Consider the following 17,209-nt stretch of genomic DNA (forward strand, 5'->3'; position numbering starts at 1 on the left):
CACATCCAAACACAGCATAATAGATGGAAAGTATTCGTTTCTATGCAATGGGTCTCACCTCTAAAATTTCTATACATGTCCTTGAGGCATGTGGAATTTTTCACATTCATGTTATAGATTTCAATTTATAAAAGTGGGAAAGACATGTGTGTGTATGTGTGTGTATATATACACACACACATAAATATATATATTACCATATATGTGTGTATATAAATATATATGTGTGTGTATACATACACACATACACATATATGGCAATACTAACAAAATATACTTATATTAATACAAAAATTATTTTTATTATTACAAAGTAAATGCCTTGAAGACATCCAAGTATCTGAGTCTGTTTAATGCAAATCATACACCTCAAATCCTTTTCTGGAAAAGAAGGAGGGCTGTAAATAAACAAATGTGTAAATTACAGTCATGTAGAGGTCAGTAATTGACTGCTTTGTCATTCCAAGAAGGAGAAAGGCAAAATAGTTTTCTCTGAACAAGATTTTACAAAGATATTCATTTTTCAACTTGTGCCTCTAAATTTTCCCAGTTAGAGGGGTAGAGAGGGCATTCAAATAAATGTTCGAAAGGCAGAGCAGGTCACCTACTTCTCCTAACACACACTCCACCCTCAGCCCAGAATGTGAGGAAGTAGGAAATGCTTTGGCCACGAACTTCCCCCAGTGTCTGCATTCAGGTCCCTCCAGGCTGGACTCCCTCCCAGTCTGCTGACCACACAATGCCATCCTGGCCATTGTCCCCATGGCAGGAGACCTGGTGCAACTGAGCACTTTGTCCCTTCTCCCCACCGCCTCTGACAAAGGTAGAAATAAATGAGTCTTCCCAACCCCGACTGGTGTAGAAATAAGTGAGTCTTCCCAATTTCAAGTGATCCCATAAAAAGACACCTAAGGACACATTTCTAATGAAGGTAAGAGGTCGATAAAGAAGACTTAGTATTTCATGCAACTTTGAGGGAGGGAGCTAAAGACCACAAAATGAGGCTGCAGAGTGTGTTTTACGGAGACCTGGAATGGAAACCAGGAGGCTGGGTATAAGGGCCCACTCTGCAGCTGCTCCGTGAATGACCCAGGCGTGTCTGTTCCTGCTCTGACCTCTCACCTCCGATTCTATACAATTTTACTCACAGTTTTTGTAAGTTGGCTGCCTAAATGGTTTTCCTTTAGAGAAGATAAGAGCCATAATAATACAGTTGATTGTTCCCAAGAACCAGATAGTAGTGTTCTCAAAACTTGGAAAGGCACCATCAATTTCAACTTCATCTGGGACAGTGTGAGGGGTGGTTAACTGCGAGGTGCTTTCACTTTGCATTGTGTGGTTACTAAAAAAGGAAACAAAAGCACCTTATACAGGAAGATGATGACACCATGGAGCATACACACAAGACTCCATAACCTCAATGTTTCTGTAATTGCCTACACTTTGGGAAAGAATATACTGAAAAACAAGGAGAAAGAAACCAGTACAGATATGTCTATTTTTAGAGAGATGGATAAATGATAGACAGATTAGCTAGCTAGATAAATAGAACCAAGCTATTTATTTTAAAATATTGAGCACCAATCATGTATATTAAGGCTATATGGGAAAGAAAGAGATGAGCAAGTAATAATTCTTCCCTCTAGTGGCTTAAAGTCTCTAAAATTTTTAAGTAGAGTGACCATGTAATTTATCAGTCAACAGGAACAGATCCAAGTAGAAAAAGAAAAGATATTAATCATTTTATTGGATATCAGGCTTAAACTGGGGATGTCTAGGAAAACTACAGGGCATGGTCACCCTGGATAAATAAAATGGTCATAGATCATTATCTAAGATAGGCAAGTATAGTGCCAATAAATGTTACCATCAAATTGTGCTACAGAGAAATAAAGCACTGGAAAATTACCCAGGGGACTTAACGGGAGTCAAATTTTTTGTCAGAGTAAAGGCCCAGTTGCCTCCCGTCATATGGTCCAGATAATGTTTGATAGAAATGAGAGTGTGGGAAGCTGGAAGCAAGTCTGCAGTCATACCTGTGCATCTCCATGTGATACCAAGGCTGCCTCTGAACCAGAAGGAAGCCCACAATGTGCATGGCCAGGCTAAGAGCGATGTTGAAAATCACAGAGAGCAGCAAAGGTGGGGAGATCAGCCGTCCTGCAGGCCTGAAAGGCACCAGCTTAGGGTAGGCACCATTCAAATTCACTATAAAATAAATTCAAATTTATTTTATAAATTTGCTCTCACATCTGAGAAAGTTGACAAATTGATATACATCAAAAACTGAGTGAACAATACAACAAATGGATTCAAACTGAAGTCATATGAAAAATTCTTAAGACAGCAGACAGAAAAACCACAAGATGCCCTGTTTGTGTCTATTAAGTGGGCAAAAGCTATTAAATTATAGGTGAGGGAGTATTAAAATGCACACTTTTATTACACTGCTTGTGCAAATGTAAATTGACAAAAAAACTTCTGAAATGCAATTTGGCAATGAATATGAAGAGACTGAAATATTTCCATAACTATTCATACAGTTATTCCACTTCTGAATTTTATTCTATGCTAAAACAAATCAGAAATATAAAAACATGTTCATCACAGCATCATTTACAATAAATTATGGCACATCTGTGTAATGGAACAACATGCAGTCTCTAAGAAGTAATGCTCTCAAATATTTAAGGAATAAAATGATGCACAACATCTGCAAAATAACAGAGGAAGCAGCTCCAAGACCCCATCTCTCCACAGAAACATTGAAAACCCAACAGAAACTGTAAGAACTAATTTTGTCAGAAACATGAAAAATAGACAAAAGTTTACAGCATGCAAACAAATGCTGAATCAAGAAAAAGGCAACTTAAAAATGGTAGGAAAGCTTTGTGCATCTCTACTTGCCCTTGCCACCTCCAGCTCACAGTCTTGAAGGTGGTAGCACACGCATATGGGGTGCCTGGTCCCTGCTCACAGAGGGGAAGAGCAGACTTTATCCACGAGTTATTCTGCATGTCTGCTCCAACTTGTCTGGGGCTCCCTGAAGCCAGTGTTCATCTCTGTTTCACCTAATGCCAAACCTACTTGGGGCGAGGAAGCAGCATGCACTGTTCCAAAGCATTGTAAGGGTAACAAATGACCTGCAGTCACCTGGGACAAAAGATCAGAGCTGACACATAAAATAAATGCCTAAAGCCTGGAGAGAAAAGCTAAAGTACATTTCTTTGGGAAATTATGGTATTCATAATCCCCTGTGTATATTGGAGAATATAGAAAGCCATGTATGTGCCCAGGGCAAGATGCATGCTGAGAAAAGACCAGAAAAACTCAATGCTTTCAGCTTTGGATGATCTCTAGATTCAACACAAGCTTGGCTAAGTGTTGAAATGCCCGGCACAGAACCAATCAGCAATGATTGGGACAGGTGTTTTTTGTTGTTGTTCATATTGTTAAACTCACAGAGTTCAAGGAGCTCTGTCAAAACACTACCTGAATCAAAGCTAAAGGAACAGGGATTTCAGCCACCACACATGACAACTGATATAGTCTAAGTAAAAATAGTTTAAGGAAGTCACTAAACAAGTAGACTACTAGATCCTTCAAAAAAATGGCAAAACAAAAAACATCAAGCCCAAGGGAAAGAGGAGAATCTTATTTCCAGGGTTAAGACATTATAAAAATCATCTCTAAGGAAGCCCAGATATTGAACTTACTGATCAAAGACTTTAAAACAACTGTCTAATATGCTCAAAGAACTCAATGGAAAAAAAAAGAATTCAATGAAATCAGGAAAATAATGTATAAACAAAATGAGAATGTCAAGAAAAAGAGAGAAAGTCTAAAAAGAAGTCAAAAGAAATTCTTTTTAAAGCATTCTTTTAATAATTTCTCTCTCTTTTTTGACATTCTCATTTTGACTATTAAAGGTAACTATTTGGGATAATATGAAAGTATGTATTATTGTATTTTTAACTCTACTTCCTATTCCTACATTATTTAAAAGACAAATGCATAAAATAATTATCTATCTAAGTTACTGGGCACACAGTTGATAAAGATAACATAATTTGTGACAAATAAAATGGGGAGAAAGAGATATATAATAAGAGTTTTGGCATGCTATGGAAGTTAAAGTATCAATCCATGCTAGATTATTACAAATTGATCATGTTACATGTAATCCCCATGATTACATATTTTGCATTGAAAACCCACAGCTAATATCATACTCAATGGTGACAGACTGAAAGTTTTTGCCCTAAGATTAGGAACAAGAAAGGGATGTCCACTTTCACCACTGCTGTTTAACATGGTACTAGAAGTTCCATCCAGAGCAATTAGAGAAGAAATAAAAGTCATCCAAATTGTAAGGAAGAAGTAAAACTCTCTCTATTCACAAGTGACTTTGTTCTGTATAGGGGAAATCCAAAAAACTCCACAAGAAAGCTACTAGAGTCAATAAGCATATTCAGCTATGTTGTAAGGTACAAGACCAATATATAAAAATCAGTTATGTTTTTATACATTGGCAGCAATTTAAAAAGGAAATTAAGAATATAATTCCAATTCAATAGCATCCAAAATAGTATGTACCTAGAAAGAAAGCTGATCAAAGAGAAGAAGACTTGTATGCTGGAAATTATAAAACTTCACTGAAAGAAACTAAAGAAAACATAAATAAATTGAAATATACCCAATTTTTATGTATTGGAAGATGTAATTTTGTTACAATGTCAATACTACTTAAAGTAATTTAGAGATTCAATGCGATCTCTGTCAAAATTCAAATAGCCTTTTATTTTGCAGAATTGAAAAGCTAATTCTCAAATTCACCACTGCCTCCCCACAAACACCAGCACAGGCCAAGCATCCAAGTTCATGCCTTTGAATGTTAGAATCTGGCTGAAATGATTTGAGCTGATTCTCAAATTCATGTGGAAAAGTCAAACAAATCTTGAAAAAGGAGAACAGTATCAGAAGGTTCACACATTTTGATTTCTAACTTACTACAAGAACAGTAATCAAAACAACGTGTTATTGCCATAAAGGTAGACATACTGACTACTGGACTAGAACGGAGGACCCAAAAATACCCCCCCACATGTAGGACCAATTGATTTTTAGTGAGCGCCAAGACTATTAACTGGGGGAAAGAACAGCTTCTCTAACAAATTGCGTTGGGACAACTGGATTTCCACATGTAAAATAGTGAAGGTGGACCCCCTAGCTCACACCATATGTAGAAAATGTACCAATGGTCTAAATAAAAGAGCTAAAAATCACTAAAAAATTTTTATAAAACACAGGATAAATCTTCATGACCTTGGATTTAGCAATGTATTCTTAGATAAGTCAACCCAACTATGAGCAACAGAAAAAAATAGATAAATTTGACTTAATCAAAATTAAACACTTTTATACAACAAAAGTAAGACCATGAGGCACGAGGAAGGGGCCATCTAAGGCGTACTGTTTCACGCATCAGTAGTGCGCACCCTCCTGGCCAGTGGTGGCGGAGGCTGGCTCACCCTGGCTCACCAAGGCCAGTTTCTGCTAAATCTGTAAGCCAGTTATTTAACACAACCATCACTAATAGTAAATTATCATAAACTGACAATCAAATAAATATATGAAAAACAAAGATAATGAACATTCAAAACTGATCATTTCTTAATTATTTTCCATTTTAAAATGATCTATGTTCTTGAAATTAACAGTGGAGATTAAGTTTACAAGTGTGTCATGTCTGTAGCCATTATACCATGAACGATTTTTTTTTACTGAGGAAATACTCTTCCAGCATTCAAGATCTATTATCCAATTCAGCAAGTAAGTTGCTCACATCACTGATGAATGGTTAAAGTTTCAACATAAATTTTTGCTGTTTTGGCATTCAGGTAAAACATGTCAACAAAGCTTTACGTTGAAGCTAATTCAGTTGTCAATAGTGTAGGCTGACTGTGGATAAAAGAATTTGGTAAATGCTCAGTGAAAGCACTCTGTGAGAATCAATGACTAAATGGAATTTTCAAGAAAGACATTGTCTATTTTATTATTATTTGAAAATTGCTTGCTACACAGGTTTCTTTTCAGTTTATAATAACCTTGTGAGCATATATGTACAAACATTTTTTTGGAATGCCAGTTGTTAAACATTTGCCAGCCCACCACTGCCTCCCCACAAACACCAGCACAGGCCAAGCATCCAAGTTCATGCCTTTGAATGTTAGAATCTGGCTGAAATGATAGAGTTAAAGATAACAAGTGGAGAAAGTGGGTATACCCTGCTAATTAGGAAGCTTGGCAGAAAGTGGTTGATTTGGGTCAAGGAAAAAGCTTTTAAGGAAAGAAGAGATGGACATATATTTATATGCTGGTAAAGAATCATGCAGTAGCCCAGAGAAAAGTCGGCCATGATGGAGGAAGGGATTATTACATGAACAAAGTCCTTAAGAAGGTAAGAGGAGGTAGGATTAGAAGTACAGGTGGGGCTGTTGGCATTTATATGTACCAGAGAGGGGAGCAGGGAATTTGGTAAAGATGATGGTTAGTACGTGGGTTGGGGTGAAAATTCCTTACCAGGGAAATTGGAGAGTAATTCATACATTAGTTACAGAAGGTGAGGGTGAGAGTGGAAAAATGTCAAGATGACCTTCAACCTGCATTCTAGATCTTGACAGGCTAGATTTGGACATGGAAAACAGACAAGCTATATATTGAGCACATTTCAACAATAACTATACCTAGAAGCACACCAGAATCAGTGTTCCTGATTTTCAAGGGTTTTATTTTTTTCATTTAAAATATTTAGTGACCTGTTATGGAAGCTGTGTATTTCATGGAAAACAGCAAATAACTGGCCAACCAGTTCACTTCTGCTAACACCTTCTTTCAACATGCAAAAATGAGGATTGTTCTCTCTTTTCCTCTGTGTATGTACCTTTGGGAATAAGCCCAACATCACATCCGCTGCAGCAGCTGCCCCCACCCTGCTGGTGAACCAGACCTTCTGGGATAGAGGGAAGCAAGCGGAGGGGAGCACGTCTGGAAAGAAAGTTTTAAAAACGTCTTACTTGTTACACCAATAAGAGTTGTAATGGCCAGATCCTGGAACAGAAACTGGTAATTTGATAGGCTGTTCGTCTCCTGAAAATAAAAAGGAAAGCAGCTCAAAAGAGTGGTGAGCTTCTGGATGAAGTTCTACATCCATTTCATTTATGGTCTCACTGCAACGTAGGATTGTCAAGAAAATTACCGAGGAGAGAGTGTGGTCGGGGGCCTGTCTATGTTGGTGGGCGTACTAGAGACAAGGCTGTGAAATCCGTCTAACCAGGAGGGCCCCAGCATGTGCTCTCTGGGCGGGGTCTTTTTGCATCATTATTGCCCCTTGCTGCAGGGAATATCTCACTCGACCAGATTCATCCCTGTTCTCTTTTCCACTTGCTAACAGAAAAGTTGGGGTTTGGTCTGGCACACTAAAAGAGTGCATTCCCAATAGTAACAAGTGGTGAATGAGTGGTGATCATATCTAAATTTTAATGATAGAAAATAACAATAACTGAACCAACTATTTGTATTCTTGGGTGATGTTTAAAAGTCCCTGATAAAGCACCTTGATTCTTGAGGAAAAAACATTTAGATCTTACAGATTTCAAGGAACTTCCTTCTTTGCCCCCTACCCCTTGGTGGAAAGGAGATAATAATGACCCATGTTTAACTCTAGTTTTGAGCAAGAGCTATTGAGATTTCAAAATAGGACCAAGCTGCTATAAATAGCCTCTTCCTCTCCAGTTCATTCATTAGTAAGTGGGAAAAGACATAGGTAATCTGGAGATAAAAGAACTAAAATGTTCAATCCAAGAGCAAGAGGGCAAGATATAGAGACGAATCTGGATATCTCCAGCATAGAGTCCCCTCTCTCTGTGTTAGCTAATAGAAAAAGCCCCCATATGTTGAGCCCACAAATAATAATCATGTGCTTTCTCCTTTTATGTTCAGTTAAATAGTGAAAGCCATCACAAGACCTATGTATTTTTTGTGGTATGGTATGCCAATTTTTAAATCCCTATGTTCAGGGAATCAGTGATATGTTGGCTTATAGTAGCTCATAAAAGTTCACTGCTATATTTTCAGAAATGTTGTGAACTGGTTGTTAAACATAGCCAATATAAAATCTTAAATTATACAAATTTACTATTAAATAAATTATACTAAAAAAGAGGTAATAAATATTCAAAACTCAGCATTTCCCAATCATTTTCCTACAGTTTAGTGTTTATAGATCTTCTTGAGGTTATTCACAACTCTTGTATGTATGTGGTGCAAGTACTACATAATGAATGGTATGCTATTGTACATCTCTCCCCAGCTCCATGTTCAGATGGATAGCTTGAAACTAGCCATGGTGGGAATATTCAAACCATTGAAACTGGCAAATGATAATAATCGGGGCTCAGTTTTCCAGGGAGAGCCAGTCATGAAACGTTCCAGCACCCAATCAGAGAGTCATCTCTGTAAAGAATGGGATATGGGTGGAGAGCCACACTGGCTTGCAAAGACAGAGACCTGGTCTCAGCAGGTGAAAGCAACAAGAATGATGTGTTCCATTCTGATCCTCAGCTAGTCTAGATTCTCTTTCAGAGTCAGAGAAATCACACTAACCTCTTTTCCTGTGTATATTTCTCTAGTTCTGATTTATTTTGAAAACATTAGAGTTTCAGAGGGGCTGTTAGTGCTCAAACCCCCTATCTGCACTTTGTTTAAGAGGCATCGCATACTGAGAGTGCACCGTCCCTTGTGTCGGTTCTCACTAACTAGGAGGCTAGGTCCCAAGTCATACCCAGTAGAGCAGCAGAACACCAACATACTGAGTCATGCTGTACAGGGCCATGTACTTAAACATGCAAAATGAGGTCACGAGAGCTGCGCGTCCTTCCCTGTGAGAGAAAAGAAATGAAATGAAAGGAATGAAAAGAAATGAGGCCAGTTATTCTGTGTTGTTTAGCTGAGCTTAGGAGAAAAGATCAAAAGCCTGATTATTCCATTGTTTGCCTGACAGACAGGACCGTGGGGAGCCAGCGGGGAAAGCCTGCTGTCAGTGTGCTAACTGACTACATTTTCAGGAGAGGCCAATTCCACTCCAAGGTCCACAGGCCTTGACCCAGCCAGAGAGCCAGATTTAGAGTTCCCCTTGTCCTTTCTACAGGCATTATTTCAGCTCACGGTCCGCGGACTTGGGCTGGTCCCAGGTCTTGCACTAATGTGAGTTGGAAAGCTATTTCCCTTCCCTTGATTTCTTCATCTGTGAAATGAGGAATATAAGTAAGATCCCAGATTTGGGGGCTGTTTTTGTGCAGGTACTTCAGGAGTCTGGCAAATATTTCATTCAAATTTCATTTCAGAGTCTCAACTTTTTCTAAAATTGGGCTAAAATAATATATACATTCAAATTTGTTACATGTCAAATTTAAATAGACTGGAAATGAGTATGATCATTTTTGTTACTATTGTTTTACTTTGAGTAAATAGTATATATTTAAAGCATAAAATAAATTACTTATAAAATATCACTTATATTTCTTTTGGGGGTAAAAATACAGTATAAATTTGCCTCTGGTCATAAGGGTTTCCTGGGATTCCAAAGCCTGATCCTCCTCGCACCAAGCTCTTTCCTGCATCAGGGCTTCACTGCCGTCATTCGCTCTGCCTAGAGGGCAGCTGCTCCCCACCCCTCCCCTCCTTAGAAAGGCTTTTCCACACCACCCCATCTGCTGCAGCCAGCTCCACCTCCCCAGCCATAGTCCCACTTTTCCCGCTACTCCTGATTTATATGTGCATTTGTTTGTTTGTTTGTTTTTGAGTTCTGGTTTGCTTTGTTTTTTTTGCCTGACTTCTTCCCTGAAGGAAAACGTCATGGGATGGAGGGACGTCTGATTTACTTGCTTCTGGGTTCCCAGTGCCTACACCTGTTCCAGGTTGAGTGGCTACACTATAAATATTTGTCGAGCACATGAGAGAATTAAAAAATGAAAGGAACCAACCAAATCATTATTTTAATGTGGTGAAAGTAATATAATATTTATAGATAAAACATTTAAATAGAATTAAGTCTAATACAATCTCAAATCCTATATGACTATGTAAGCTTGGGCAGTTCTCTGAGCCTCAGTTTCTTATTTGCAGAAGAAATAGTGATATTCCTATATCTCCAGGCTTTTTAGAGTATAAGAAAACAGGCATTAAAGCACTTTATAAACTATAAACACATACTATTTCCAGTAACCAAAAGCAGCCACAATGCTCATCATCTCTGTCAATTAAATAAAATGCAGCAGAAGTACATACTGGGGCGGGGGGGGGGGGGGGGGGACGGGGCAGGGGATAAAGCACCAAGGGAAATTTTAGTAGAAGCAGCAAAGATACATATTTTGAAAACTAGAGATGGGAAGGATATCCCAAGGAAGTATAAAGAGGCAAGACGTAGGAAGGCAAACGGAGAACAGAAAGTTTCTCTCAATCACCCACTATAAAGTGCCTAAGGAGACACATTTAAAGTAATAATAATACAAAGAGTATGATTAACATTTTCAAAGCAGTACTGAGTTCCAGATTCCAATCTTCTAAAAATAACCTATTCAGTGATTTTCATTAGAAACACAGAAACACCACTGCTTTCTCTGACTGGTGTGGCTCAGCGGGTTGGGCATTGTCCTGCAAACTGTAAGGTCACTGGTTCATTCCTGGTCAGGGCATGTGCCTGGGTTGTGGGCCAGGTCCTTGGTTGGGGGTGTGTGAGAGGCAACTGATCAATGTTCTCTCCCACATCGATGTTTCTCTCCCTCTCTTTCTGCCTCGCTTCCCCTCTTTCTAAAAGTAAATAAACAAAATCTTTTTTAAAAAATGCCACTACTCTCCCAGGGTTATTTTTAACCCCTGGTAAGTCCACTTGGGTGTAGAATGTTTGACTGCAATCTCCCACAGAGCACCCTCCTCACCCAAGAATGCCATTTCCCTGGTCTTTCACTTGCAGAAAAATTGGATCTGATAAGTCAGTGAAAGAAAGACAAATGTCACATGATTTCACTTATATGTAGTATCTAAGGAACAATACAAGTAAACAAACAAAACAGGAGCAGACACACAGATACAGAGAACAGACTGATGGTTGCCAGGGGAGAGGGGGCTTTGGGGACTGGGTGAAAAAGGTGAAGGGATTAAGAAGCACAGATTGGTAATTACAGAATAATCATGGGGATGTAAAGTACAGCATAGGGAATACGGTTGATAATATTGTCATAACTGTGTATGGTGCCAGGTGGGTACCGGAAATATCAGGGGAAATACTTTGTAAAGTATATGATTATCTAACCACAATGCTGCCCACCTGAAACTAAAACAAAATAATACTGAATATTTATTTTAAAATTTTAAAGTAAATAAATAATAAAACAAGAACAATGGGATCTGCACCTAGAAGTCAGAAGAGATCAAAACCATGCTGGTACTTACTTGATGAGGTGAGGCACACACTCAATGTTTGGAGTTTTGGAAGTAAAAGGCGAGGCCACAGATGCCTCCTGCTCTGATAAAGAGATGCCCACATGAGCCATTTTCAAGGCCTGAAAGCAAAGAGTCCGCTTATTGTCCATGCACACTCACACATACACTGCTCCTGAGGCCTCTCCCAAGGAAGGGGCCAGAGGAGCTGTCCGCAAGGTGGATCGTGGGCTCAAGCACTACTAGCTAGGAGATGACCGGATTTTGCTCTGCCTACCACATAAGAAAGAGATGGCACTGGGACACCCAGTAAAAGAAGTGGGGACTTCAGATGCAAATTCTACCCTGTTTCACCTATAATGACCACTGAATTATTGTGTAGCTTTGGTCAAAACTCTCCCAACCCCCAGCATCAGTTTCTCCAGGAAGAGGACCAGAGAGAGTATGTATCTCCGGAAACACTACATCTACAGGGCCCTGGGCAAGTACAGGCGAGCATGAGACGGTGACCCCACACACAGGCACTACTTACCCCACAGTCATTGGCTCCATCCCCGCACATGCCTACAAAGTAACTAAAGGGGAGCCACGTCAATTGTAGAAAACATCAAAGCAATCGTGAAAGCTAATTTCTCTAATTAAAATGATAAAGTGAGCTTCATTACATAGGGTTCAAAGTTATTATTTTAAGGCAGTTTCCCTAATAGTCTGGTTTGGTTAAAAAGTAAAATCTGACTCAACAGTTCCTACAAAGGATTAAGAAATCCAGGAATATTCCTGACTCCAGGAGTTTCCAGGAGACCCTGCACTTCACTGTTTAGGAAGCAGCTTTGTCAGCTGTGAAACAGGACATTACCAACTATAGGGTAGGACAGCATGGCTCAGCGGAGGGGGCACAGAACTTGACAGCGGGATATCTAGATCATTTACCTGATCACTTTACTATTCAGTCTATCATTTTTCTCCCCTACAAAGTGTTGTGAGTATTCAGAGAGGTGCCATATGGAAAAGTGCCTTATAAATTCTAAAATGATAAATAAAATTTACTTGTGGGTGCTGTTAATAGCATTTACAATACGAGGAAATCTGTCAGGTTAGCAGTCACTCAGCAAAATAATGCAGTGCCAGACTCAGAAGTTAAAGAAAATACATCCTTCCTTCGGGATGGCTTTTTGCGACTGAGAGAATATGGCTGTTCTAAGTTGTTGACGAAGACTATGGAGAGTCTGCTGTTAAGGTAAGAGCACTCTGACAGCATTTACAGAACTGGCTGTGTTTCTTTTTACACACTGCTGTATGAAGGCAGCCAGTTCATGGTCTAGGTTTTCAACCATGTTGAGAAGACAAGGCTTTCTGAATCGAGAAGCTTGCGTAGTGACTGAATCAAGTGAGCTGCAGGATGAAGCAACAGCAGGTAGGACTAGAAGTCGCATCTCTGCGGTCAGACACCAGAAGTGGAGGGAGCCCTCAACACTCCATGAGCTCCATGAACAAATAATAATAATAATAAGGGGCCCCCAATGATGGGCACTTTATTTGGACTGCCATTTCTATCAATGGAGATGCTTTGTGTTAGAAGAAAAATTATTTTCCTGATTTAGGATAAAGAGGGTGCTTTGGTAGAATTTTAACATTTTAAACATTATGTGAATCTCTTGTCATATAAATCTCCCTGTATCATAATTGTGATAATAATTTGTAAAAACAAAGTCTAAATTTTCACCACCACGTCAGGAGCTGAGCTCAGATTACCTTTCCAGGCTTGTTCCCTGTCATACCTTTTTCACACCCCTTATGTTCTAATCAGTGCCTCTCAAATCTGGGTGCAATATTGATTTATGTGGGAGCTTTTAAAAAATGCTGATGTTTGAGCCCCATGTGAGCAATTGAATCAGAACTGCTGTTTTTTCAAAGCTCCCAAGGTGACTGACATGTGCAGCCAGGTTAAGAACCCAGCCAAACAGAGTGGCCCCTGTACCTCTCACTCTCCCCCCACTGCCATGCCTCCCTGCACTCACACCCCCTGATGGGTAAGGGACCTACTCCAGTTTCTGAAATTCTTCCACCAGACTGGATTTCTGCCCAGGAGACATTCTTGCAAAGATGGTCCCATTCATCAGTATCTGTAAGGAACCCAAAATAGAAATATTTTATTATATCAGCTGGTCATACATGAAATAATTAATAATACCCATAAAACTGACAGGGTATTGACATCCATGAATTCATGAATGAGAAAAAAAACTTTTTTCCAAGAAGTCATCCTTTGGATTTTAAGACAGGCATTGGGACATTGGTCATTAGATAAGTGACAGGGAGACTGAAATTAGTAAAGAAGACTATTTCATAAAAATGTTTGGTGAAGATGATGGCCTACAAGAATTTAGCTCAGCTGCCATGGGGAATGCGGTCCTGGAAAATCCTGAGCTTAATGGAACCTTAAGCCAGTAGAGCATGAGAAACTGTAAGGATCTTGGGAAAAGGAAAGGAGGCAACTGCTTCTCAGAAAATTGTCCAGAACTACATAGCAGAAAAACAGCTGACTGGTGAAATAGTAAAGTAACTACCGGTGGTCTTCAACTTAACCAAATGGTCTGGGCTTGTGCAATTGTGGAATTCAGCTCACAGCCCAAGGCTAAAGTGGACTATGAAACACTGGTGGTGTGGTGGTATAAAAACCTCTCCCAGCCCCTCCACCAGAGTTCTGTTCTACAGAGTCTAAGTTCTGTGTTAGATCTGCGTGCTTGCTGGCAGTAAGCTCAGCTTAGTGTTCACTCAGCTTCAAAGTCTTTATTCTTTTTTGCATAAGCAGTGCCTAAGTTGGTGAGTAATTGAATACAAATAAATCAGCCACTATGGGTTTATTTTTCATTAGCAAAGTTCTTCAGTTTGTTCCTTTTCTGTGCAGAGGTGCTCTATCAAAAACTTAATGTAATTCCTCTATTCTTAACCTGAATAATTGCTGGATCTTCACTATATTGTGAGACTCCTAACTATGGCAATATAGTGACAGCTGCCCCAAAGCAATCCTGATGACTTGAGGAGTCACTAGTACTATAATTCTATAAATGACGGAAAATTGGCTAATTGAGTTTACTGATTTTAAATCTAGTAGAAAATGAGAAGTTAACCTCTGTAAAAATATCTACCTCTTTTATGATATGTTCAATAGCTATATCTTGCCTATTTAGAGCTTTGAAATTACTGAGGATTGTTCTCTGTAAACGACATTGTCAGCATCTTTACCCAGAGGTTAGTACCCTCTGAGAACTTACCTTTGGCAGTAGGCTGCTGAAATGTTGACTTATGACCTGAAGGGATTTTCCACTTAGGGCAAAATGGTAACTTCCTTCTCTGCTGTTATCACAGACTTCTTCCCTGATGTTAATGTAATTGTCCTGCAAAGCAAGACACGGTTATCTTAGACTCGATAGAGTGGTCAGGACCACAGCAGAGCTGAGATAAGACAATGTGGTGGTCCAGGGGTCTCTCTTCAAAAGTCACACTCGAGTCCTGAATCCGCAGAGAAGCACTTCCTCTTTGCTACGTCGGTTTGGCACACCACAGCCTCTTGTGAATAGGAGACTAACACTCATGTCCTCTTCTGATTTGACCTCGGTGATCCCAGAGACAAGTGCATTTTACACATTTCAAGTATAAAATACAAAAGCATTGCAGCTCAACAAATCTCTCCCTGAAGTGAGAACTTACATTTTTTCTTAGAGAATTAATATTCCACAAAGACACGATAGAGATAGGATACTGACATGATTGGAGATAAATGGATAAAACTTTTTTCCCCACCCTGAAGATATAGTCTGATTTTCCAATTCACACGGTGGTATCTCTCCCAGGAACTAAACCCCCTTTGAACTCAACAGGGTGGTTGATGAGCAAGGGGAAAATGGAAAATTAGATTACCAGCCCCCTTTACTATATTCTTTCTCATACATAGCCAAAAAATTTTTAAGTTTAAAATAATGGATAATTTTCAGCACCCAGGAAAGCACTGCACTATACAACTCAGTTGGAAAGATGTGGGGAAGGGATATAATTGAGTTCTTTGCACTGCGTATGTGTTAGACTTTTGGAGGAGTATGCTGAGCTTAGGTCACCTGCACACCTCTGCCAATCAAAGCTGATCAGTGGCCAATGCTGTGCAACAGTTAGATAATACGGCAGAGAGTCTGTTTTTAGGTGTACCTGATTCCCATATAGAATGTGTTTCTTCTCTTCTGCTAATTTCCAAGATATAGATGCTGATGAGGATGCAGAACCTTCATTTGCTTCAACAAGAATGACTTTCTGGCCTTCAGAAACCATTCCAGACTTTCTGGCCACTGTTACTGCAGTCTGAAGATTGTCACCTAGAAGAAAGGAAGAATATCCTAACATGAAGTGGAAGACATAGAACAAATTCACAGAGGGCCTGGAAAACCAGGATAAGGAGTTAAGAACTTATTTTAGGTGTGAAGAGAAATGCCACGTAAGGTCTCCCTCAGCCCTGACCTTCCCTGATTTCACAATCCCATTTCTGGTTCTTGCTGCTTTTCATCTGGTTACTTCAGGACGTACCAGTATATTTTTGTCAGAGAGGGGAAAGGAAAACTAAAAAGGCAAAATTCAAATCTATTTCTGTCCTTTGTTAACAGCTTGGTAAACATTTAGCAAGGCCCTACTGGTTTCATAGAACATCTGGTGGTTCCACTTTCAGCCGAATGGAGTCAGCCCACTATAACTTCTCTCTCCCACTGACAACAATGGAAAACTCTGAAGAAGAATACAAAAATCAACTACCCTAGGACTTTGAAAAGTAAACATAAGCAGGCAGAATGTGGAAGAGAGTCAAATTCGGAGAAACAATCTACAAGGTGCTATGATTCTCGCATTTTTTTTCTCTGTCCTCTCACAGATTTGACCCTACAGCTGTGCAGGTAGCAAAACTCTGAGAAACTAGCCTTTCTGGCCTGAGGAACTAGGAGAAGGGGTGTCTGGAGGCTGAGGAGTTATGAGGGAAGTCCTGGAAAGGACAGACCTAGACAAGGAGCCTAAATCAATGGCTAAAGTGTGTAAGTCACAGGCCCGGCTCAGAGCTGCACATGTGCAGAACAAACCCAAAGAAGGGGTGCAAAGGCTTCAAAGACTGAACGGTGACTCTAATCACCTCCTACATCCCTGAGTTTTTCTTGCTAAAAAACAAACAAACAAAACTCAGCATTCCCCAAAGAATTTTAACAGGATCCAAAGTCTCAAAACATCATGTTTAAAATATTTAGGATACTCAACATACAAAATCCCTGGGAAACCTGGCCAATTCTCAAGAAAAAGTCATCAATAATTGCATGTCCCAAAATCACCCAGATGCTATAATTAATACACAATGGTTTTATAGGAGCTATTGTAAGCTTCCTCCACATGGTAAAGGTTAATACTTTTGAAATAAATAACAAGAAAGATGTCTTTAATGGAAAAAAAATAGTCTATAAAAAAGAACTAAATGGCTATTTTAGAACTGACCAGTATAATTAACACTTGAAACTGCAAAAATTCACTAGATGTACTCAATAACAGAATGGAGATGAGGAGAAAGAGTCAGTGAATTTAAAGATAGAGCAATAGAAATTATACAATCTGAAGAATGGAGAAAAAATCTTAAAAGAAAAGAAAAGAGACCAAAATAATATCAAAAAGCCTCACATTTATGTCATTG

General features: G+C 39.3%; 1 protein-coding gene across 1 annotated transcript in view; it reads right to left on the bottom strand.

Moving 5' to 3' along the window:
• ATP13A4 (ATPase 13A4) overlaps positions 1 to 17,209 on the bottom strand; it is a 116,281-nt gene that overhangs the window by 10,694 nt on the left and 88,378 nt on the right. The window contains exons 19-27 of the mRNA XM_028504791.2: positions 15,703 to 15,866; positions 14,775 to 14,897; positions 13,543 to 13,622; positions 12,032 to 12,074; positions 11,512 to 11,621; positions 8,843 to 8,939; positions 7,077 to 7,149; positions 2,037 to 2,208; positions 1,149 to 1,342 (exon numbers count right to left, since the gene is read on the bottom strand). Of these exons, the coding sequence (XP_028360592.1) occupies positions 1,149 to 1,342; positions 2,037 to 2,208; positions 7,077 to 7,149; positions 8,843 to 8,939; positions 11,512 to 11,621; positions 12,032 to 12,074; positions 13,543 to 13,622; positions 14,775 to 14,897; positions 15,703 to 15,866 (1,056 nt within the window). The remainder of the gene's footprint in view (positions 1 to 1,148; positions 1,343 to 2,036; positions 2,209 to 7,076; positions 7,150 to 8,842; positions 8,940 to 11,511; positions 11,622 to 12,031; positions 12,075 to 13,542; positions 13,623 to 14,774; positions 14,898 to 15,702; positions 15,867 to 17,209) is intronic.

Source organism: Phyllostomus discolor, chromosome 2 (genome assembly GCF_004126475.2).
Source record: "Phyllostomus discolor isolate MPI-MPIP mPhyDis1 chromosome 2, mPhyDis1.pri.v3, whole genome shotgun sequence".
Taxonomy (NCBI): Eukaryota; Metazoa; Chordata; class Mammalia; order Chiroptera; family Phyllostomidae; genus Phyllostomus; species Phyllostomus discolor.